At 37.1% G+C, this 25,457-nt stretch overlaps 2 protein-coding genes across 7 annotated transcripts; one reads left to right on the top strand and one right to left on the bottom strand.

The window, feature by feature from the left end:
• Positions 1–173: 173 nt before the first annotated feature.
• On the bottom strand, positions 174–12,183 carry LOC137874245 (carcinoembryonic antigen-related cell adhesion molecule 5-like). Of its 6 annotated transcripts, none has more exons than XM_068712862.1 (12): positions 12,046–12,183; positions 11,258–11,578; positions 10,299–10,571; positions 9,703–9,969; positions 8,063–8,338; positions 7,618–7,884; positions 6,149–6,421; positions 5,719–5,967; positions 4,736–4,835; positions 3,965–4,020; positions 3,798–3,835; positions 174–2,973 (listed from the first exon to the last, which is right to left on the bottom strand). In XM_068712862.1, the coding sequence occupies exons 1-12, from the start codon at positions 12,089–12,091 to the stop codon at positions 2,746–2,748; spliced, it is 2,394 nt and encodes a 797-aa protein (XP_068568963.1). In that variant the 5' UTR covers positions 12,092–12,183; the 3' UTR covers positions 174–2,745. The 6 variants fall into 6 exon arrangements, with proteins under 6 accessions (XP_068568963.1, XP_068568964.1, XP_068568968.1 ...); XM_068712863.1 differs by having other exon boundaries at positions 3,971–4,020; XM_068712864.1 differs by having other exon boundaries at positions 2,808–2,973; positions 3,803–3,835.
• A 2,685-nt stretch (positions 12,184–14,868) lies between these two features.
• On the top strand, positions 14,869–22,344 carry LOC137874238 (pregnancy-specific beta-1-glycoprotein 8-like). Its single transcript, XM_068712854.1, has 10 exons — positions 14,869–14,914; positions 15,314–15,641; positions 16,446–16,723; positions 18,177–18,203; positions 18,532–18,804; positions 18,951–19,199; positions 20,509–20,620; positions 21,102–21,136; positions 21,330–21,408; positions 21,617–22,344. Exons 1-9 carry the CDS (start codon positions 14,869–14,871, stop codon positions 21,359–21,361), a joined length of 1,380 nt encoding a protein of 459 aa, XP_068568955.1. The 3' UTR covers positions 21,362–21,408; positions 21,617–22,344.
• Positions 22,345–25,457: the final 3,113 nt, after the last annotated feature.

Genomic DNA, 25,457 nt, shown 5'->3' with positions numbered 1-25,457 from the left:
ATTGACCTTAGGCATTGTAAATAACAGCCACAAGCCATTGTGCCATCGGATTATTTGCATGTTTGCTATATTTATGGAATGTACCATGAACTTTGCAAATATGAAAACAAAGACAATTGTCTTTGTTTTCATATCCAACAAAGGAAATGTGAAAAGTCTGCAAATGCACAAACGTCACTTAAGTAGTTTAATCATCTGAATGAGCAATAAAATTATTACAAATACAACCTGCGTTACATTCACTGCATTCTATCTTTGGTCAAACGTTAATCACATGTTCAGTTTGGTGTGGCATTAAATTAAATGGCATTAAATGACAAAGTCAAAATTAAAGTTAGGTTGAACAAAAAAAGTTATAATAAAAAGAGCGGACAGAGGATACTGCTCGACAAATCATTATACTACACAATTCACTATGAAACAAAAATTAGAATTAAACATATCAAAGCTTTAATATTAGTTTAAGGTGTTTAGTATGGTAGCCAGAGTCAATTCATTTGAAAAAGCAAAACCCAAAACAATAAAAACACTCAAAAAGTCCTGTAAGGGCACAGGACAGTTAACAGAGAGGCTGAAAATTAACCAAAAGCCATAAAAACAACCCTATAATGCAAAAATTACAGCCTTTTAAGTTGTAAATTTAAAGGTGATTTTGGTCAGCTTCAACTTTGTTTTTTTTACCCGTTAAACGGTGCGTATAATCCATTAAAGATGCCACGATATATTACAATCCATTCATTTGTCCACCAATTATCTCCTTAAAATACCATTAGAACACCCCAATGTTATCATTATTATATTATTCCGTTTGACATTGATTAAAGTGTGGGAAACATTTAGTTTGCAAAACAATATTTCATTACAAAGCAGGTGAAATCAACCATGCGTGTAGCTGACATGGAGTTTGAGCTTTACTAATGAGTAACTAATGGGGGTGGGGAAATCTGCCAAACGCCCATTCACTCATCAGCTCAGGTTGGGAGACTTCATTCTCTTCATCTAACAAAAAAGGGTGCAACTAAAACAGAACTTGTGTATATAATGTCTGATGGCATTGATCTGGCTGTTAATGTGGAACCAGGCTGAAGACATGTGACTTTCTGCCTTCATCCGAAGCCTCGCCCTTTAAATACACATTTACAACTGAGAAAGACACAAGACACTTGTCATACAGTACTTGTAATTTCATGCATTTGTTGCGATAACAGATACAATTAATCTTACTCTGCATTTATAATCACTATTTCTACAGTAAATCTATTAAATAACAATGTGAAAACAATGAGTAAGGGGTTGCTCCTGATGAACCTACAGAGAAGTATCATCTGAATCTGCTTTAACTGTCCAACCCAAATCTCACTGCTCTCATAGTGTCGCGTTTTCAACGGGTTTGGATTTACTTATTATTTTAGTTTTTTTCAGGAACAAAAATCTGAGGTGGCACTTGAGACTTAGTTCTTGCTGATGGCCTTACCATCTCCAATACTATTCAGACTTAACTACTTTATTAACCTCAAAGTGAACCCCATCACACAGTGTGTTCAGCTTTATTAACAAATGAAACCCCTCTGTGTGCAAACATACTGCATTTAATGCCTGAGAATAAAGATACAATCAACAACTTGTAATGTGGGATTTACAAACAGTAAAGTTATGTACAGGATTGAGAAGTCACAACGTAAGTGTAGAAATGTTTTTTAACTTCTGCTTTCCAGTTGCAATGTTTCACTTCTTTGAATTACTTCCCTGTTGGCTTGAGGCCTTTGAGGGAGATATGCTAAGAGTTAAAGCACCATATAATTTTGTCACATAGTAACTTTTATTGACATGTACCGTAAACATGATCTGAATTACTCTGATGATCACTTGCGGGAAATGACTGAGATATTTCTTACAGGAAACAGTTTACATGAGTCTTTTATAGGACCTTCAATTGGGGCTACAGGGTTGGTCATTATTGTAGGTGTAGATATCAAGCTCATAACTACTCATGCGTATTCTTTTAACTTTGATCAACTATTGTTTCTTCTATTGTTGAAGTGGAACTGGAGAAAAACGTATTGCATACTGTTGCATGCTAGCATTTTGGATTATTGTGGCAGCAGACCTTCCATTTGTGGGATAACAAAGTTAAACTGTATCACTATGGAATTAAATTACAAAGATGTATTTATCTATTGATCTTTCAACTGTTCCTTTGGACCAGTGTAAATCTTTCCACCATGGCAAGGTCATTTTAGTTCACTATTGTACTGACAAATTAAGAAGCTCAGGGTGTGTCCATACCCTGACAGATACCACTGGAAGGTAAATTAGATATTGTTAAATAACCAATATGTTTTGTTTTTGTAAGATGTAAAATAAATATGAAAACAAATCCATAACTCATAAACTGGAATCTAAACTGGAATTACACATGTGGAGTCAAACATGACACCAAGCCAGTGTCAAACATTATGCTCAAGATCAGATATTTCTACTTAACATTGACTGTACATATTAAAACAAAGAAAGCTATTATGTGGTAAGCTTATAGGACAACATTGTACCACCTGACCTCTGTCATGGCAACAACTGTTAGAACCTGGTGGATTATTAACCACTGCTAAAGTGCTTTGACACAGGTCAACATTAGTCCTCTATAAAAAAGGAACTGAGAGGGAAGTGCAGGTTTCTCTGATCACATGTCAGCTGCTTCTCTCCTCCAGTCTAACCTTACCATATAATACATCACATTCAGTGCGGTCATTTCTTGCAAACTTGTGCGTAAACGTCTGTGGCATTAGAACGAGGCTGAGGAGCTGGCCTTTTCATTCGCTGCTGGTGGGCGTCATAGGTAGGAGGGGAGGAAGCTGCAGGAGGATTGTTGTTCACTATGATCTGGGCATATTCTGAAGAGTTACTTTGTAACCCCAGCTGCACTGTCCCGCCGTCTTTCTTCTGGAAAACACTGATATCTGCATAGTTCAACTCCTACAACCGACAAAGTCAGGGAGACAATATTAGATTACATTTACTGTTATATCAGATCAGATGAAATACTAGCAGTAAAATGGATATCTGACTAATATTGTCCAAAACAAGCATAAACAATAAAAGCTGCATCAAACTGCCGATGTTAAGACACATACACACTTCCACTCCATTTTGTCAACTGTATATCTACTTCCTGGTTCAAAGTCTGACGTTGGACGCTGTGGTAAACACAGATCCCAGATGAGTCTGATAGCAGCCTCTTTTGAATCAACATAAACAAGCCAGATCACAAACTGGCCACATATGTATCACAGAAAAAGAATCTCATATTTTAAGACTTTGCACATCACTTGAAACTCACCATTCTATATGAGTATCTACTATTTCTGTGCACTATATGTGATAAAATAATTAGTTTTAATCAAAGCCATGTATGTGGACCATCAAGACTTATGACAGTATTACTTATATACTATTATATAAGTAATACTTTATATTACTTAAAGTATTGGTGGCATTGAGTTTGACATGTAAACTCATTCACAGAGCGTAACCTAAGGCCTGTACTACAAAGCAGGATTTGGGGTTAGCGAGGAAACATCGCAGCGGGTTTTCAATCCTACGACGGTGGTTCACGTCTTACCTCACTTATAGTTCTCTACCGAAGTGATCACCACTGTCATAGGACCACTTAGGGGGATTGCAATGTTAGGGCTAGTTAAGCCAGATCATTTAAAGATACTCTGGGTATGTTGGATTCGCTTTGAAGTTCAGGCCTCAGGTTTATATCAGTAATCTGGTTAGCACTGGTTGACTTTTACCTGACCTCCCGCATATGCTTTGTTGTCCTGGCCTTCAGCTAATTTAAAATATAAGAAATAAACAATGTTTAGGATATTTACAGGCATACTATGCATTTAAAGTTGACCCCTACTAAAATGCTGTATAGTACATATAGTCATATAAAATACACACACAATACACATACCTGTACCTGCAGTCGGGTTTCTATTAGTAGTAGTAGAGAGTTTGTTTGTCCGTTTTCTGTTGAGAGAGGTAATGAATCATTATTATGTAAATTAGACATTAGACCAGCATTATATGCAATTTTGCAAAATAATATGAATATTGACATTATGTTGTTGAAATCAAATATATATATATTCATTGGAAATAACATAAAGGGAAATGTAGTTCTTTCATGAAGAGATTTTAGTGCAAAATGTACTTTTTAAGAGTAATTTACAAATAATAATTTTTAGTTTTTACCGGCGAACATTTCAAAAACTTTTAAACAGGTTTATGTACTTTAAGAGTTTTGAAACACTGATGACAAATATGTAACTCCTGGTGAGCCACATAATACATCACAGGTTAATATTTATACCTGACAACAACAAAATGTTAAACTATGAAGTTGTACAGTGCCAAGGCGAAGTCAGGCTTAGCATTTTCTATATGGAAAATGTATAACAAAAGCAGCACAAGTGACCCTTTGTTGAACATCAACCTTTTGTAGGTTGAGTAAACAAAGTATACGGCCTCAACGTCTACCTGAATCTAGTTCCACATTTTCTGTCTGCTCTCTTCCTTTGCCATGTACTGACTCTCCTCTCATTGCAGATCCTGTCTGGTCTCTGAGTCGTGCTTTTGGGTCCAAACTTGATAATACTGAGCAGTCACCTTACCATAATTATGATAGATTCTTATTAATAAAAAAAGGCTCTCTGGTAATATCTTAAAGCTCTTTTCCACTTACTTTTTGATATAAATGTAGTACCCAACTGCTCCACAGATGACTAAAACTGCGATTACTATTCCAATGATCCAATAAGGCGGTGGTGGTGGTGGTGGTGGTCCTGAGCAGGCAGAAATACAACAGCGGATAAGAACATGATTTTTTACACCATTATGTATACAGAAACCACAGTAACTCTCTCATCGTCTCATTATGCCCGCTAGCTTCTCGAGGCTACAATAGTTGCCACTAGCATAAAAAAATGAAAGGCTGTGTTCGAAACTGCTTACTAACCCACTATTCCCACTGAGTATGATGTCAAATTGAGAATGTAGTGCGTTGCAACTGCACGGTATGTGTCATTTTTGTGTATGCGATAAATGCTTGCATGTGTGGGAATTTCTGAGTATGAGTGAGCTTACTGCACATACTCAACTGCCCCACAATGCATTGCGTCTGTGGGCCTTTATACTGGACTGAGTCATGTGATATTTCGAGCCAGGCTAAAAACAGGCAGAGACTTCCGGTTCTGAAAAGTAAAGCCAATACAAATTCTTTGTGATGATTGTATATACTGATTGTATAGAAGTCTATGAGAAAATGACTACTTCCTCACTTGATTTATTTCCCACGTAAACATTGTAAACAACGAGACCAATTGTCAGTCATGTGATACGTCTTGCTTGAGTATACTTCAGTGTGAACAGTCCACTGGTAATATAGTTGTTAATTTAGAAGGCAGTATGCAGTACATCAAGATTGAGTATGTAGCATGCATAGTTAGTATGTGATCTCGAACACAGCCTAAATCTCTGCCCCAAGTGTTGCCGATTGAGTTGCATTATGGGTAGATAGAAGAATGCTGTGAATAAAAAAATAATACAACTGCAAGAAACATCTTTAGGAAGCCTGCCACTCTTCAGATTATCAGACGTATAACACTGCGTGTTGATAACAATATTCAAGACCATCAACAAAATCTGTAATCAACACCATGTTGGTACCTGTTACAGACAATCCATGGACCGCTGACAATGTTCTCCCAGTTATATTATTCATCACTTCACAGCTGTAGTCACCACTATCAGAATATTCAGTGTTGTCTTTTGTAAAAACAGAAGAATTGTGTATCTTTGTCCCGTTCAGTTTCCAGGTGTAAGTAGCAGGTACGGACTCAGCAAAGCAGTTTAATGTTAAGGTCTCTTCCAAATGTATCTCACTTGGACCCCTGATTTGAACATTTTCTGGTCCATCTGAAAAACAGATATTTGTAAAAGTTCTTAAAGCAGCATAGATAATAAAGAATATCAAACTTATTCAATAATTGATTTAAAACTCTTGTGTCACAGACCTACAAACTAAAATATTTCAGTAGTACACAGTTATTTAAGGCACTCATCATTTTGAACAGTAAATGTATAGTTTGTTACCTACAGAAAACAACCATGGTGTATGTAGCATCATCGTGGCTGAGCGGGTTGCTGACGTTACAAAAATAATCTCCAGTGTCTTTTTTACTCAGACTGTTAAATGACAGCACTCTGTTGTTGTCGTAAAGTGCCATGTTGTCATCTGGAGTCAGATGTAAGCCATCCTTCATCCAGTCTCTGGTAAACACAGAGCCAGCAGCATCACAGGATAAGTTGAAAGAGTTCCCTTCAATCGACGGGTTTGTTTTCGATGTGATAGAAGCACCTGATATTCTCTCTGTTGGGTGACAGATGTGTGAAAAATATGAGAACAGGAACAAAAGTAACGGTTACTGTGAGTTGACTGAGTAAATACATTTAAAGGAACTTGCAAGATGCAGACATAACTACTGATCCCTTAATCAGGTACAGTATATAACCAAGTATATAACCAAGCCAAGGGTCAGACTGTCCACACTGATAGACTGTCAAACACAGTTTTGGGTAATCTATACTTTAGAAAAATCATCTATTTGAGTGCAACATACCATTGACATTTTAGAAACATAGTGTGTCAGTTCACACGTTGAATATTGGAGAAGCACTAGATTTTTTAACAATTGACTCAAAACAGTGGACAGATGCAGTTTGACCAAATGTCATTGTTTCAATGTTTTGACCACAAATCTCTACATAGCATGTCATCCATAAACACAACATTGACACATTATCCATGTCTAAGTTTAAATAGCAAACATTTAGGTTAGACATGCAGAACATACAAAGCAACCTTTGGAGTCGTGTTTCTGTCCACTATAAGTTCAATATTAACACTCTTTTTTACCTTTACTCAAATTCCTGCATTTCTGCATTTTACTACTGTATTTTATTGTCTTACACTGCTTTTTAGTGTTTTAATGACTGTTAATGAATGTTCTTAATTGTTTTTAAATCTCCTTTTCTTTTGCCTTATGTTTTGATGCTTTTAATGGTTTTATGTGAAGCACTTTGAATTACCTTGTTGTTGAAATGTGCTATACAAATAAACTTGCTTTGCCTTACATTTTTTCTCCACCAGGTCCTGAGGGAAAAATGTTCCTTTAGCTGCGAAATGATCTACTATGTTCACCAGCTAATTTCTAACATGGTCTGTCAGCTGTTAGGTGTAGGGCAGTTAGTGTACAGTTGGTTTTGCAGAAAAAGATTCTTTAAAAAATGTCAAGCTTGAAACAAAACAATGAAAAAAATAAGATACTATATATATATATATATATATATATATATATATATATATATATATATATATATATATATATATATAGGTTGGTAGAGCATTGATGTTTTCAGTAATCCATTGAAATTAGTACATTTTAAGACACTGCTTTGAGTCCACACTACAAATTATGCAAGTTTACACTTACTTACTGTAAGTGCCATCTTTCTGACGCTTCGCTACTATATCCACTACATCCAATACTCTTAATTTAAACTTACCCAATACAGAGACAACTGAGGGCTGAGACATTTCATTTCTCAGAGTTCTGTTGTTAAAGGCCTGACAGCTGTAGTTTCCACTCTGACTCATTTGAATATTCATCAGACTGAGCTCTGGTCCAGTACCAGAGAGCAGGTCTCCATTCAGAAACCACTGAAACAGGGCAACAGGTCTGGAGTCAGCTGAGCACATCAGGCTCATGTTTGATCCTTCCTCAAAGTATTTTTGTGACGGAGATATTGTCAAATTAATATTTTCTGGGCCATCTACAGTGTGTGGCATATGAGGAGTAGAAAAACAAAACAAAAATATCACCAAAAGAATGTTCTACGTGACATGCAGCTTCTGTCAGTGTGAAGCCTCATTATACTGTACCGTCAACTTTGAAGCATGCATGCATATAGTGCAGGATAAAGAGTCTGCACATATAAGTCAATAACTCACAGTTGATGGAGAGGTTCACTGGACCACTGGTGCCATTGCTTACAGGATTAAACACTTGACACCTGAATGGTCCCTGGTCACAGCGCGTCACACTGACTACAGTGAGAGTGGAGCCTCCATCAGTGAGCTGAACTCTGTCACTTTCTGTAATCTCAGAGCTGCCGTTCAGCCAGAGGAAAGAGAGGAAGGATCCAGAGGAGGAGCAGGACAGACGGACAGTACTGTACTCCAACACGTCTGTTGTGTTTGAAGTTACCATGACATTGGCAACACCCGCTGTGGGTGAAAAACATTGTGGTTTTACTCACCACCTTTCAGGGACAAGGGCTCATTGTTCAGTAGAGTGGAGCAATGTGGAGAGCGAATATGAATCCCATTTTAATGATACCATGATAAATGATAATGATTAGACGTTCACGGTCTGTATGTGAGTTGGACATAGACATGTTGTCACGGGAATGTTTACTTTGTTTATCGCATACTATCTGTTGTTTAGTGCAATATTTAACCAGAGTTTGCTAACCGTACCTTGTTTATTTGACCTAATCAGCCATGACCACATTCACCTTGTAAACACAACAGATAACCTTGCAAGTTAATGCCTCAGAATCAAACTGAATGGCAGTTTCATTATCAATCACTCCAAAGCAACTGTAAGATGTGAAAGGAGATAAAGTCTGTGATCAGACTAGATAACTGTAAAGATTTTGCAGTTATAACAAGTAACGTGCATTTACACGGTGAATGTGTTAAACTATGACTGTCCTCAGTTTGTGTAATAGTCATATTTTCTTGCCACAACTGTGTTATTGGCCACTCCAAGAAGCATTTTTTTTCCGACCTCAAACATTTTTCATTCTGAGCCTCAGTTGTCTCTGTACAGTCAACAATTGCAGATGTATCTTGTATTGTTCTTTTTGTTCCACAAATGCTTAATACAACCTTTTCAATTTACAGCTGGGGGAGACGGGCGTCATTGGGAAAAATATCCCCAATAAACATTCAGCATATTGTGATACAAGTGGTCTGAGAGAAGACTAGACTTCTGAACCTCCTCTTGGCTCTGTTTTCAGGCTTTAGAAACCTGGTGACAGGAGACTTTGAGCAATCACAGGTCATTTCAGAGAGAGGGCGTTCCTATAAACTCTACCACAAATGCAGATGCACACACACATCCCAGATGGTGAAAGCCTGATTCAATGGCAGGAAATCCTGCAGTAAAATGAGCTATTCCAGCATTTGCAACAACTGTCTACACTGCAAAGCAACCCAATAAAAGGAAGACAGACTTCTCAAAAAGAGTCTAAAAGAGGCTGAGAATAAATGTAATTAGTCACGTCAATACAGACGAAGCGTTTTAGACATGGATGGGCCTTTTGTTAACCTCTTTAGGTTGTTGTCTGGAATGATCTTGTGATGTCACAATAATCCAGCTGCTGTCTAATGGGAGGGGCTTAGCACAGAGAAGGGAGAGCTGCAGGAGGAGGGCTGTATTTGCAAATTCTGACTTCTTTTTTTTTTGCCTTTTCCAGAAAACTGCCTACCCCAGCTTTAAGAAAGCTTCATCTGATACCATCACAGGTACATACCTTCTTTTTTGTATCCGTATTTCTTTGAACAAAACATTTCATTGAACTTACTCAGTACAGAGATGGCTGCAGGCAGAGATTTTATAGATCTCAGAGTTTTGCTGTTATTGGCTCGACAGCTGTAGTTCCCGCTCTTACTCTCCTGAATGTCCATCAGTCTGAACTCTGGTCCAGTATCAGACAGTAGATCTCCATTCAGAAGCCACGTATATTGGGCATCAGGTCTGGAGTCAGCTGAACAGGACAGGTTGATGTTTGATCCTTCTTCATGGTATTGTTGTGACGGAGATATTTTCAGATTCATATTATCTGGGCCATCTATATGTAGGGAAAACCACAGCAAAAATATAGTATGCACAACTGCATTATCATATATCAAGTGACCTGAAATGTAACGGAACAAGCCTGCAATAAACAATTTCTAAATGAAACCGTCTGTACAATAATTTTGTTGGCATTGTGCTGTAGTTTGATTGATTCCATAAGGTTGAAAAATGTGTTTCTAATACTTTGGATACAATATAACGGGGACAAAATACACAACACAAGGCCACTCCTCACGAAGCTGTTACAATCTAAACTTTCTATCTCTGTTTGCATCCAGATGTTGTCAGATGAAGAACTGAGCATGTAGGTTAATAACTCACAGCTGATGAAGAGGTTTATTAGACCACTTGTGTCATCACTGACAGGGTTGGACACATTGCATCTGAATGGTCCTTGGTCGTAGCGCGTCACATTAATGGTGACATTGGCGCCTCCATCAGTGAGCTGAACTCTGTCACTGGCTGTAACCTCAGAGCTGCTGTTGAGCCAGAGGAAAGAGAGAGAGGATCCAGAGGAGGAGCAGGACAGACGGACAGAGCTGTCCTCCAGCAAGTCTGTGCTGCTGGCAGTCGCCATGACATCAGAAACTGGCACTGTGGATGAAAAACAAAATGGTTTTACATTTGCCACCACATAACAAAAGTACAGTATAGGAAACACTGAGAATGAATCTATAATCTTATGAGATTTTGAGTGGCTGCACATTGAAAGTTTACAGTACTGGCATTAAATTAACTCAGTGGTATTTTCAATCTGTACTTTTAGGTGGTTGTTCTTTCGAATACATTTTCAATATCATGTAATCCAATTTATCATCCTATGACCTTAACACAGTATGACCATAAAATGTCCATCAATGTCTTACTGATTGTCTGAACAAGAGCTCCATATGAAAAGCAAATTAAGGCAGGACAGTTGTGCAGGAATGCATTCGAGTACACAGGTGTATTTAAAAAAACAACGCAAACATATTGTTGATATCAGTGGTTAGGGTCATACAACTAAAATTAGAATAATGCTCATCAGTTAAATTATTCAAAACTCATAGTTACTGTAGAACTTATAGACTTTAAATTTCATTATCAGTGAGAAAACATCCCAAAATTTGGATTGAGAAGTAAATTGAGCATAAATGTTTATTCTTGACCGTGAAAACAGTAGTTTGACAAAAAATAAATGTTATTTAAAGTTGACTTACTTGCTTTTTCCTACACTTTTTATTCATCAATCAAGTGTCATGCATAGTCTCCACTCAGAATTGAAATTGAAATTTGCTCACCATGTACGTCCAGTCTTGTGTTCCCTTCCTTCGGTTTTTCTCCAGCTTTAGCAATGGAAACGCTGTATTCTCCACTGTCATTGTGAGTCAGATTCCTGAGCTCCAGAGATCCAGTAGATATGAAGAATGTGATCCTGCCTTCGTACTCTGGTTCAGTGAAGTTGTTAACATTGAAATATATTATATCTTTACCACCAAATTTCCAGGTCACTGATTGAAATGGTGTTTCGGATGGAGTCACTGTTGTGGAGAACATCACTTTCTCTCCCACAGCTTTGTTCAGATGACTGTCTGGCAACACACCAGCTCCTTTGGTCAAACCTGGAGGAGACATTTACAGGTTTGAGAGGAACTACGATAAATTGTGGAGATTGAAAGATTGGCATAATCCGAAAGGAAAAACACAAAAACAATCGTTTCCATAATATATTAGTATAGATGTCTTTATATTGAAAACAAACGAGCAATGAAGTTACAGTGGTTGGTTTCAATCTTCAGCATTTTAATTATGGAACTGAAGTCAAACAAAGGAAACTATTTAGTGAGAAACTAGTGGGCTAACTATCAATCAGAACAGCCTCATATTAGGCGTTTTAATCTATCATACACTTTCCAATAAAGCTACACTTTTTAATACAATTTGAATTTATAATTTAAGATCATATTTCCTAGAGCACATATACCTTTCCAACAACATCTCAACAATTCAACGATTTACAAAGTTTAGAAAATGCATTTTGAACACTGACAGCAGAAGACAGTGAAACTTTTAAAATCAAGAGTCTTACCTGTGAAAGTCACAGCGACTGCACAAAGTAAAGGTAGAATATCCATTGATCTACCTTTGTGAGATAGAAACAGCTGAGGGAAATGTCACTCATCAAACTTTGACTGTCGTAATAAATGTGTGAGCCTCCGGCAGCTCCAATTATACGAGTCAGTAAACGCAGAGCTAGTGTTGAGTTACAAAGTGTCTGCATAATGAGATAAACCCACTAAGCTGCAGTCATGACCCAAAGCTGCTAGACGTCACCCTCTAGTGGTGAAAATGTGTTTTTATATTGACAACTGAAGGTAAATGAGGCGACGTGAATACTACTGTTTATTTAATAGTATAATTCATACATACTAATAATTCATTAACTATTAATAAATGAATACTCAGTTTGTCAACAACAATAACATTACGCATGATGTCTGTCAGACAGGGTGGAATAAAACGACTTTTAAGTAACTAAAGGAGATATTAAATACACCCGAGGGTCCCCCATTTGGACGCAGAGTACATAAAAACTTGGAGAGTTTTGTGTTAAAAGTAACTGGCAGAGAACCCACGAAGAACGAATATAGTGATGTTATAGTTCTGCAGAAACCTCAGCGTCCTGGGAACAACATGAACTCGGTCACTTCTACATGAGACAAACACATCTCCCATCAGCCAAGCAAACAAATAACAAAATATCATAAATCATACTCGATATGACTGGAACAGACCGGAGAAAACAGCTGCTACACTCCGTTAGCAACGTGCTACCTACGAATATGTAGCATGAAAAAGCATGTCCGCCTGACGGAGATTACGGACATATTTTCCATTTCTCTCTCCGGTAAACCATCGCAGAGATATTCAGCTTCAAACACAAAAAGTCACACAGCTTTCATCGAATATTGTACTCACTTTTGGTCGAATCTCAGCGAAAAAATGAAATATCTCCGTACTTCCACTGCATGAATGTCCAGCTGCATGTGCTCCGTGTGAATCCGTTCGATTCGTGTCTCTCCGACACTCCTCGGCTTCTTGGGAGGGTTGGCAGCTCAGCAAATTAGATTTCAGATCTGCCATCAGATGGGACGTTTTTGAGCTTTATTGGCTAATAGTGCTGTCAATCATCTAGCTTTCAATTCCAGGCAATGCTACTGGCTCCTACGGTTCGAAGGATGTCTCAATGGTGAAAATCGGAGAAAGGGGGGCTGAGATACAGCCCTGAACAGAGAGAGTGGGCTGAATCTGAAGCAGTATTTGACCTTAAACTAAACAACTAAAAAGGGCTTAGAAAGAGCTTAAAACACTCAAAAAAGGTCCAATCTTCTGTCTTTTGATTCATTGAACATCAGGAGTGATACATAGAAGTGATATAGAGTGTTTTTGAATTTAAAAAATATTTTTTTGTTCAAATATTGGAATATTTAATCAGTTTTTTAATTTTATATGCTCTATATTTTATAAATGTTTCACTGTATCTATGTATAACTGTGTATATAGAGCCTTTATCAGTTGTTATAAGAGCTGGGAATATTTAAAATCTTGGATTTCCATACTTTCCAAAAAACAATATCCTGAAATTGCTGTTTTTCCAGGGCGAGCTTTTGAATTTTCCAAGTTGTGCTGTGTTCCATCCTTATCTTGTTAACCTGTAACATGTATTCTGATAGTTCCATGATTTTTGTCATCTCAAAAACATATACATTTTTTTTTTTTTTTTTTTTTTTTTTTTTTTTAAATTTAATTATACACTTAATTAGGTATTTCTTATCTTTATTCTAGCTGAGGCCTGCAAATAGGCCTCGTTTATAAAAGGTTAATTAAAAACAAAATGTTAAGGAGCAGCAGGCATCATTAAATACATGAATGTTTGAATCATTGTGTGACATCATGAACAGACAAACCTCTAGTTTCTTAAGATTGATTCAGCTTTTATTACCTTTCTTTTGTTCTTGTTATCTGCTTGTGTTTTATGTTTATTTGCATTTGAGAATTTTTTATTAGCGAGTTGTTTGAGTCCCTATGAAATGATAGAAGAGTGGAAACTAAATAAAGTTTTCAGAATAATAACCATAAATTTCAACCTAATTGTGTTGCAATGCATCATGTAGAGCTTGAGATCTTTCACGAGATAGTGAAAAGTTTGACCTGCAGGTGGCGTAAGAGGAAGGTCAGAGGATCAGGATCAGGTCTGTGTGTAGGTTTTCATTCTCTGGGTGACATGAATGTCTGTCTAAAATTTAAAAACTTTCAATTATATAGCAATCCATTTAATTTTTTTTTACAGTTTTTAGTTCAAACCAAAGTGGGGAACCAACCAACCAAACAACAGACCAACATTGCCATAGAGACTCTAGTATGACTAACAATACCTAAAACAACAGAACTACAACACTGTATATGACTTCATGTACTGCAGTACAGCATACTGTGTTAATTAATCGAATCATTTGTGAACAATGATTGTGTCTTGCCATCAGCAACCTGACGGGACTAAAGTATCAATTGTAATGTTGGCGACTCAGAGCAAAGATCCACATTCAAAACAGGGCGTCTCTGAACAAACCCATGACTGTTTAATGATGTCAAACTGTCGTGGTTGTTGCTATTTGGACATAATAAATTCAAACTACTTCACAGTTGTGTTTTGTGTACATTGTTAATGATCAACTACAGTGCAAGAAAGTGAACCTTTTAAAGGTATGATGATGTGGCAAACCCCCACTGTACAGTACTTCCTTGTACTACCTTCATATATTGAAATCAGCACACATTATTCTGAAATTAGCAAAGTGAAGGAGTGTGATCCCTCTTTTCTCTGGTCATATTTAATGGTACTGAAGAAAAAATGGAAATTGCTGTGATACACTTCATCATCCTGGTGGCCATCTCAGGTGAGCTTTTACCACATGATACAGCAGATACAAGTGGTAATTAACTTATTTATGAAAGTTCCCCTGTTGCTGTATTCTAAATTAATGTGGGAAGACAAACCTTTTCCTAACATAAGGGGTCAAAGAGGAGTTTCTATGCAGCTGACAATCTGCTATGTAAACATGTCAGTTACTTCAGCTTGTTAGCAATTTGATGATCACTTTAACTTTATTCAGAAGTTTTATTTCTGTTTGCAGCAAAGATGAAATGTTGAAAAATACCTCAAAGCTACAAGTGAGCTATGAAAATACTCACGATGCTTCTCATACCCAGAGGTGTACTGTAGATAAGCTTCTTCAGGGAGAACAGGTGTATTGTCTGCTGCACATTTGTGTTTCGGGTAGTTTTTAGATCCCTGTAAATGTCTCCTCCAGGTTTGACCAAAGGAGCTGGTGTGTTGCCAGACACTCCTCTGAATAAAGCTGTGGGAGAGACAGTGATGTTCTCCACAACGCTGACTCCATCAGAAACACCATTTCAATCAGTGACCTGGAAATTTGGTGCTAAAAATATATATTTCAATGTTAACAACTTCACTGAACCAGAGTACGAAGGGAGGATCACATTCTTCATATCTACTGGATCTCTGGAGCTCAGGAATCTGACTCACAATGACAGTGGAGAATACAGCGTTTTCTTTAGTATAGCTGGAGAACCACCGAAGGAAGGGAACACAAGACTGGACGTACATGGTGGGCAAATTCCACACATCTCACAAGTTTCTTCTCTTTCAATAATTAATGCATGGATATTGAGAAGGAAATAGGTAGTTTCAGTTTAAATAATGTAAATGTTCAGTGTTTTCAGACAAAATCTATACCAGAATTCAGATTACGTTATTACATTAATCATTGCATAATACTCATACAAAACAAGAACTGAAAAATCTGAGGGGTGGTTGAAAGCTTGGGAAAATGCATGTAGTTAGATCATAAGATCTTAAAACTTATTTGTAAATTTGAGGATGGTTTATCACTGATTATGCAATTAAACTCTCAAAGTCTTACAATAACTGCATCATAACTTACATTTGAATCATTTCACTTGACCACTGATGTCCTTATTTTTAGTGGTATGACTATAAGCGCTAAAATCAACATTAGGTAAAAAAAATCGAAACATAAAACGGTTAGATTGAGTTTGTAGTTGGGTACACCTGTATAGTCTGTACATATTTAAATTTTGGTTGACACTGTATCAGTATTGGTTGAAGCTTTAAGGTTATTCACTAAAAATAACACTGAGGTAAATCAGTTCCAGTTCGACACAATATCAACAAAAATGAATCTTCCTCTGGCGTGCAAAGCATTTTGTAAAAGCCCTAAACAGACAGTTTGGTCTAAAAATGTGAAAAAGTGGCAGGAGTTCATGTAAACTTTCAATGTGCAGCCACTCAACATCTCATTATAAGATTAATGATTCATTCTCAGTGTTTCCTATACTGTACTTTTGTTATGTGGTGGCAAATGTAAAACCATTTTGTGTTTCATCCACAATGCCTGTTTCTGATGTCATGGCAACTGCCAGCAGCACAGACTTGGTGGAGGACAGCTCTGTCCGTCTGTCCTGCTCCTCCTCTGGATCCTCTCTCTCTTTCCTCTGGCTCAACAGCAGCTCTGAGGTTACAGCCAGTGACAGAGTTCAGCTCACTGATGGAGGCGCCAATGTCACCATTAATGTGACGCCCTACAACCAGGGACCATTCAGGTGTAATGTGTCCAACCCTGTCAGTGATGACACAAGTGGTCCAATAAACCTCTTCATCAGCTGTGAGTTATTAACCTACATGCTCAGTTCTTCATCTGACAACATCTGGATGCAAACAGAGATAGAAAGTTTAGATTGTAACAGCTTAGTTAGTTACTTACTTAGTATCGTTATTATTATTAATACAATTATTACTATTACAACTATTATTCTTATTACTATTATTAATGATAATAGTTGTAAAACTTTGTAAAAAAAAAATGTATTGCTTAATCTTGCAGGTGAAGTTTTGTTTCTAAAAGGCAACTGCAAAATCCTAACAAATTTGATAATTTGCTTATTTCATCCTATTTTTTAAAGCGGCTATGATCAAAGCTCTATAAATCTTTTACGTATCTTTCAGCTCATTGTTTTGGTTTTCCAGCCTGCAGCTTGAATTTTTTGATTCACTTTCATAGTTCTATAGATCATTTTCAGAAAAACCAACTACCTGCCCTGCAACAGCTGACAGACACAGTTAGAAATGATTTGGTGAGTTTAGACGATCATTATTCAGCTAGAGACATTTTTCCCTCAGGAGTTGGTGGAGACAAAAGCAGAGGTAAAAGAAGAGTGAATATTGGACTTACATTCAACAGGTGGACAGAAACACTTCAAATGTTGCTCTGTATGTTCTGCATATGTGTAACTTTGCTATGTCAACTTAAACAGGGATTACATGTCAATGTTGTGTTTATGGATGACATGCTCCATAAAGACTTGTGGTCTAAACATTGAAACAATATTTGGTCAAATGGAAAGCACATTCCAGAACAAAGATCACGAGTCTTGCAACCTTCCACTGTTTTCAGTCAATCGTTAAAGAATCTTGTGGTTTTAATGACAGTTTCCTTCTCAGTTATTCATGGTGTGAACTGACACACTAACTAAGAACTCATACACTGTAGATGATATTTCTGAGGTTTAGGTTGTTCAACAATGTAAATGTTGAAATAACTGTGAAGACAGTTGGACACTTATTATACACATGATTAAGAGAAGAATTGTTTTGGGTTTTGTATTTCTAGGATAATCACAGCCTCATGAAACTTTACAACCACAAACATGAGACTTAAGGCATTCAGAGCATGTATGACTTTCCTAGATATATTAACGAAAACAGTTTCTGAGCAGTTTCCATAATATAAGTGCTCGCCATCTAATTGTCATTCTTCAATGTCCATAGTTTTTTTCAAACCAAATCACAACATGGCTTTTTTATGGTGTTCCTCAAGATCTTGGTGTCTAAATGTGTGTTTTTTGTTGTTGTTTACATTAATTAATTAAGGGCTTCTATGTGGAGTTCTCTCCGTAGCAGCGTGGGTTCTCTCCGGGTTCTCCTGCTTCCTCCCAAAGTCGGAAGACATGCAGATTAGGTTAATTGATGACTGTAACTTGCCATTATGTATTAATGTGAGCGGGAATGGTTGTCTGTTTCTATGTGTCAGCCCTTCGATATTCTGGCAACCTGTCCAGGGTGTACCCTGCCTTTGCCCAATGTCAGTAGAGATCCACTCCAGCCCCCCCCCCCCCTCTGAATAGTGGTTACAGATAATAGATTACTTCATTCATTTCTGATTCAGATCACTGAGTAATGACTAAAAAATCTTCAAAAGATTCTCAAATTAATCTTCAGGTTCCCAGCTTTCAGAAGACATATACAACGTCTATAAGGCATACTGTTGACTTACTATCTCCCTCTAAAGATCCCATATCCCCTTCTATAAAAAGACAAAGATGGGTCTGTGTGTGTCTCTATGGGTTGACTCAGTAAACCCTCAGTAATTCAGATACTTTTTCTAACATTTTTCACACATCTGTCACCCAACAGAGAGAATATCAGGTGCTTTTATCAGATCGAAAACAAACCCGTCGATTGAAGGGAACTCTTTCAACTTATCCTGTGATGCTGCTGGCTCTGTGTTTACCAGAGACTGGATGAAGGATGGCTTACATCTGACTCCGGATGACAACATGGCACTTTACGACAACAACAGAGTGCTGTCATTTAACAGTCTGAGTAACAAAGACACTGGAGATTATTTTTGTAAAGTCAGCAACCCGCTCAGCCACGATGACTCTACATACACCATGGTTGTTTTCTGTAGGTAACAAACTATACATTTACTGTTCAAAATGATGACTGCCTTAAATAACAGTGTGCTACTGAAATATTTCTGTAACAGAAGAGTTTTATATTCTTTATTATCTATGCTGCTTTAAGAACTTTTACAAATATCTGTTTTTCAGATGGACCAGAAAATGTTCAAATCTGTGGTCCAAGTGAGATACATTTGAAAGAGACCTTAACATTAATCTGCTTTGCTGAGTCCGTACCTGCTACTTACACCTGGAAACTGAACGGGACAAAGATACACAATTCTGCCATTTTCACTAAAAACATCACTGAATCTTCTGATAGTGGCGACTACATCTGTGAAGTGATGAATAGTATAACTGGGAGAACATTGTCAGCGGTCCATGGATTGTCTGTAACAGGTACCAACATGGTGTTGATTTTGTTGATAACCCACAGTGTTATACGTCTGATTATCTGAAGTGTACTATAGGCTTCCTAAAGATGTTTTTTTTTATAGATTAGAGTTTAGCAATACACTTCTACAGTTCAAAATTATCTGACTTACAATGGATAGTTGGGAAAAAAACACGTCTAACACAGTACAAGGCAACCATCAACAGAGATTCAGATTTGCTGTGCTAGTAGCAGCTGATGTAGCGTCACGATGCTATGTCACGAAGGGAGCTCTTGAGGAGGACTCGGACGCAGAGTAGAGGTTCAGCTGACAATCTTTTATTTCCAACAAAAATACACAGGGAAATCCCTGGAAACAAAAAACTCCTCCGAAGAGGGAAGAACGGGGAAATGCTCTGGCTAAACTAATAGAGCAGGGCAATATTAAATACGGGAAGCCAACAAAAACCTCTCTTAGCGAGGAAAGAAGAAAATAACAAAGTAGAACTAAAAATGCTCTGATTTAACTCAAAGAGCTGAATAGTCAAAATGGCAAAATGCAAAACCAAAATCTCTCTTACCGAGGAAACAAGAAAATAATCAGTCACTAACAAAAAGGCTCTGAAATAATTCTAAGGGCTGTGAAGCAATAAACGGCACAAGGCCAACCAAGGACTCAATAACAAGATTCGGGACAGACAAAACTATGACTTGGACTTGATACTAACATAGGGCGGGTGTGCAAGACGAAAGGACATGACACACTGGCACAGGACAAGGGGAGACGCAGACTATAAGTACACATGAGGGAAGTGGGGGAACAGGTGGACACAATCAGGAATCAGGGAAGACAATCAGATTGGTGACACATGAGGAAGAGCAAGGAACCTGAAACGAGAGGAGAGTTAATTTCCAAAATAAAACAGGAAGTCACAAAACAAACGTGGAGACAGGACAAAAACCCAGCTTGACATACAGGTGTGACATGCTAGCTTCAAGCAGAGATGAAGAGCGGGCTACAAAATCCGGTAACCATCTTCTAACTCCACACCCCCAGATTTTGTTTATCATTTTCAAACTTGTTATCATTGTTTTACTTGTTATCTTTATCATCATGGTAAACATATACTTTTTATTCATGTGAAGAGTGGCAGGGACTCCAATCTGTTCTCTGCTGCCTTTTTGCCCCAAGAGGATAACAAACTCTGCTAATTTAGTTTGACCAGATCGTTTTACTTTATTTTGCATTCACCTCACTTGTGATTTTTTTTAAGAGTTTACAAATAGCTGATATTGCAAAATTGATTGGTTGTGTGATTTTGTATTTTTTTTCAGGTAAAGGCTGGTCTGGAGGTCTTTCAGCTGGTGCCATTGCTGGAATAGTTATCGTATGTTTAGTGGCTTCTTCTGCAGGAGCTGGTGGAGGGTACTATCTTTACAAAAAAAAGTAAGTTAAAGAATAACCTTTATTACCAGTCAGCCATTTCTTCCTTTTATTATGTAGTAATAGATGAATGACATTAGATTAACCCTAATTTAACACTGACTTTACCCTAATCTCTTGTAATTAGATGTATGGTAGTCTATATAATAAACAGAAAGGATTTAATGTATTACATGAATGACATTCTTAACATGTTCACGGGAGGTCAATGAAAATATATCTGTTGATCACATTTATAATTCTTTGCATTGAAAATGCATAACTGGTGTAACAATACTTGAAATACTTGTAATAGTTGTTTTGCATTTTTAGTGCTTAACTTAAATCAGTAAACAACCTTGTATTTAAGTTTAGAAATCCCTTATATAATAAGGGAATCATTTTGGAAAAGTCTACCCAAAGGCAACACAGGTTACAGTTTGAACTTTGAGTTGCATCTTGTGGTACGGCCACATTTTAACAATGCTTTATTTTTAATATTTAGAAACAAGAAAACTCTGCCACCTTCTGAAAGTAAAGGTTTGTATTTATCTGATCTAATTCATCCATATACACACACACACACACACACACACACACACACACACACACACACACAACAACAACAACAAAGACAGAATGCAAAATAAACTACAGTATATCACAATTAAATTGTATATACTAACAACTGGGCATATGAATAATAACACGTAACAAATCTTTTTTTGCCTAGAACCAGAAGAATGTGTGTTTGAGAACACATAACGATATGTGAAAACAAATAAAATCAACGATCATCTTTCCCTTAAAAGGTGAGTTTTTAATTAATTGATCTGATGTGGTAAAAAATTTATGAATGTATTTTGTAGGAAAATGTACCTAGAGTTTTCAGTGGAAATGATTTTACGCCGTTCATATGAAGAAACTATTGTAGGAAATGCTTGCTGAACAAACAGTTGATAAGAGTCAAACCACTTGACATGAGTGACATTTCCCTCTATTTTCACTTATGTCGAGTAGAAAACTTGGAGGATGAAGAGCTCTACAACAAGATAACAAAATGTAGCAGCCATGACATAATCATCACCTTACTGATCTTTACAGGTAATGTGTCAGCAAACCTTTGCCATTTACTCATTCAGTAGCGAGCAACAGTAGCATTTCTGCTGCATTTCCTGTCAAAAGCAAGTCCAATACTCACTCTCCTTTAAGGTCGCGTACAGTGGGTTTACCAGAGCTTTTTGCTGAGAACTTCTAACGGAAAGAGTGTTATGATTGTGAAAGGACTGAAATATAACAGGAAGCTCCATTGGGCTGAAGAGATGAGGGATCATTCTCTAATGGATTTACACTCTGATTTCTTTTACATTTAATGTATTGTTAGAATGAAAGATATATTTTTTGAAAATAGCTATGACTTCTTCGCACAAAGACAGTTAAAAAAAAACCATTGATCAGCTATTACTAATGTGTTTGCATTAGTATGTGTTTGCATGTGTTTTATGAACTTTGTGCATTTCTATATTGAATATTTAATGCTGGCTTTTATTCCCATGTTTTCCTATTGTGTCAACATTGAACAATATTGGGTTGGGATAAGAGATTATGCAAAAGATACATACAAATAATTGTATTGAAACAATTTGGAAAATTGCAACACAACATATTATGTTTTTTTCTGTTATATGGTTTTAACTGCAACTGAATATGTAGCAGTCTTTTAAATATAATGGTCAGACACTCGCAACTGTGGAAATTCTTTTTTGTAAAGCTGTATTTAATTAGTTCATTTGAATTGATACATCTGACATTTGTGTACTGCTAACAAACAATAAATGAAACAATTAAGTTGTGCCTCTGAGGTTTATTCTTGATTGTTGACGAAGCTTCATGGACAAGTCAAAGCTGATCGTCAGACTTTGAAAGTGCTCTTTATGAATGTAATCCTATGGCAGCTGTAATTATATGACAATTGTTCAAGTTAACACTGATAATCTAACAAAACGCTGAATTGCAAAATGTCTGAATAATAAGACAAATCCGTTGAATCTGCCGATGACTTTTATGCCAAAAGCTGCAGAATGCCGCCCTCCTGTGATGGACAGTAGATAATGTGGCAATATGGTGAATAAATAATCTCTATACACAAGATTTTGGTCTAGGAAAAAAATTGAATTGTGATTATCAAATTGCAAATGCAAATGCAATATGATGTGAATTTTTGCTGGTATCTGTACCAAACAAAGATAAGTTTTAAGCCTTTTAAATATGTTTAGGTCAGCACGTCTTTGCAGCAGACGATATTCAATTTGAAATGGTATTTTGACAAACATTTCACCTTCAAAAATATTGTGCCTCTTGCGATTTGAAAATTGTCGTCGGCCATATTGAGATTTTGATTCAATTTTGATTAACTGTGCAGCCTTAATCGGAAGCATTTGCGTTTCCATTTGTAATCTGTGGAGTATAAACCAATCACCTTTGAGCAGGCTTTTTCCTTGCTTAGTATCAAATAATTATGTCATTATGTAATAACATCATCTGAATTCTGTTTTAGCAGGTATGTTTTGAACCTTTTTATAGATCAAATTTCAAACCACTCGACACCTAAACACTTTCTATTCATCAATCAAGTGTCAATGGGAGTCTCCACTAAGAACTGAAATTTGCTCACCATGTACGTCCAGTCTGGTTTTCCCTTCCTTCGGTAGAGCTCCAGAGATCCAGTAGATATGAAGAATGTGATCCTGCCTTCGTACTCTGGTGCAGTGAAGTTGTTAACATTGAAAACTATTATATTTTTATCACCGAATTTCCAGGTCACTGATTGAAATGGTGTTTCTGAAGAAGTCACTGTTGTGGAGAACATCACTTTCTCTCCAACAGCTGCATTCAGATGACCGTCTGGCAACACACCAGCTCCTTTGGTCAAACCTGGAGGAGACTGTGGCGGCGGGGTGTGTGTGTGGGCTCAGCTGCAGAGGGGACAGAGTGGGGGAGTGGTTCAGGGAACGGGGCGGGAAGAGACTTAATTAGGCCCAGCTGAAACGCATCCTGATTTTGGCCTCACTGTGTTGCATTTAAACCCCACTAGTGACGGAGGCGCGAGAGGGCTCGGAGAGAGACACAGACTGGTTGTGACACGAGCAGGACGGTGGAACACACCAAACTCCCGCGGCGTGTGCTCGGAGGCAAGGCAGGAGAACACACGGCCAGGTCCAGTCTGTTAATATATAACAATAAAAAACGTTTGAGAACGCCTTTCCGAGTCTGACAACATCATTGTGCTCTCAAGACCCACCGGGGTAGCAAGATAGAGCTACAGAGACATTTACAGGTCTGAGAGGAACTACGATAAATTGTGGAGATTGAAAAACCGGCATAATCCGAAAGGAAAAACACAAAAACAATCATTTCCATAATATATTCGTATAGATGTCTTTATATTGAAAACAAACAAGCAATGAAGTTACAGTGGTTGGTTTCAATCTTCAGCATTTTAATTCTATGACATTTTTAGACCACATTATGGAACTGAAGTCAAACAAAGGAAACCATTTAATGAGAGACTAGTGGGCTAATTATCGATCAGAACAGCCTCATATTAGGCGTTTTAATCTATCATACACTTTCCAATAAAGCTACACTTTCTCATCAAAGTTTAATTTGTAATTTATGATCATATTTCCTAGAGCATATTCATCAGAGCCAACTATAAAAAAACATTTGTCACAGCAACTAAGTTACTTTTAGTAGTTATGCGTACGGTCTGCTGTCCATGCTGCCATCGAGTCACAAAAGCATAACAGCAGACCTCAAGATCAGGGAACCTTTCCAACAACATCTCAACAATTCAACGATTTACAAAGTTTAGAAAATGCATTTTGAACACTGACAGCAGAAGACAGTGAAACTTTTAAAATCAAGAGTCTTACCTGTGAAAGTCACAGCGACTGCACAAAGTAAAGGTAACATATCCATTGATCTACCTTTGTGAGATAGAAACAGCTGAGGGAAATGTCACTCATCAAACTTTGACTGTCGTAATAAATGTGTGAGCCTCCGGCAGCTCCAATTATACGAGTCAGTAAACGCAGAGCTAGTGTTGAGTTACAAAGTGTCTGCATAATGAGATAAACCCACTAAGCTGCAGTCATGACCCAAAGCTGCTAGACGTCACCCTCTAGTGGTGAAAATGTGTTTTTATATTGACAACTAAAGGTAAATGAGGAGACGTGAATACTACTGTTTATTTAATAGTATAATTCATACATACTAATAATTCATTAACTATTAATAAATGAATACTCAGTTTGTCAACAACAATAAGATTACGCATGATGTCTGTCAGACAGCGTGGAATAAAACAACTTTTAAGTAACTAAAGGAGAAATTAAAAACAAAATGTTAAGGAGCAGCAGGCATCATTAAATACATGAATGTTTGAATCATTGTGTGACATCATGAACAGACAAACCTCTAGTTTCTTAAGATTGATTCAGCTTTTATTACTTTTTTCTTTCATTTTTGTTATCTGCTTGTGTTTTATGTTTATTTGCATTTGAGAATTGTTTATTAGCGAGTTGTTTGAGTCCCTATGAAGTGATAGACGGGACTAATGTATCAATTGTAATGTTGGCGACTCAGAGCAAAGATCCACATTCAAAACAGGGCGTCTCTTAACAAACCCATGACTGTTTAATGATGTCAAACTGTCGTGGTTGTTGCTATTTGGACAGAATAAATTCAAACTACTTCACAGTTGTGTTTTGTGTACATTGTTAATGATCAACTACAGTGCAGGGAAGTGAACCTTTCAGAGGTATGATGATGTGGCAAACCCCCACTGTACAGTACTTCC

Source organism: Cebidichthys violaceus, unplaced genomic scaffold, assembly GCF_023349555.1.
Source record: "Cebidichthys violaceus isolate CVI_PGR_0920_01 unplaced genomic scaffold, fCebVio1.0.p SCAF_179, whole genome shotgun sequence".
NCBI classification, from domain to species: domain Eukaryota; kingdom Metazoa; phylum Chordata; class Actinopteri; order Perciformes; family Stichaeidae; genus Cebidichthys; species Cebidichthys violaceus.
Note: the sequence above shows the minus strand (reverse complement) of the source record. Positions and strands in the feature narration are given on the sequence as shown.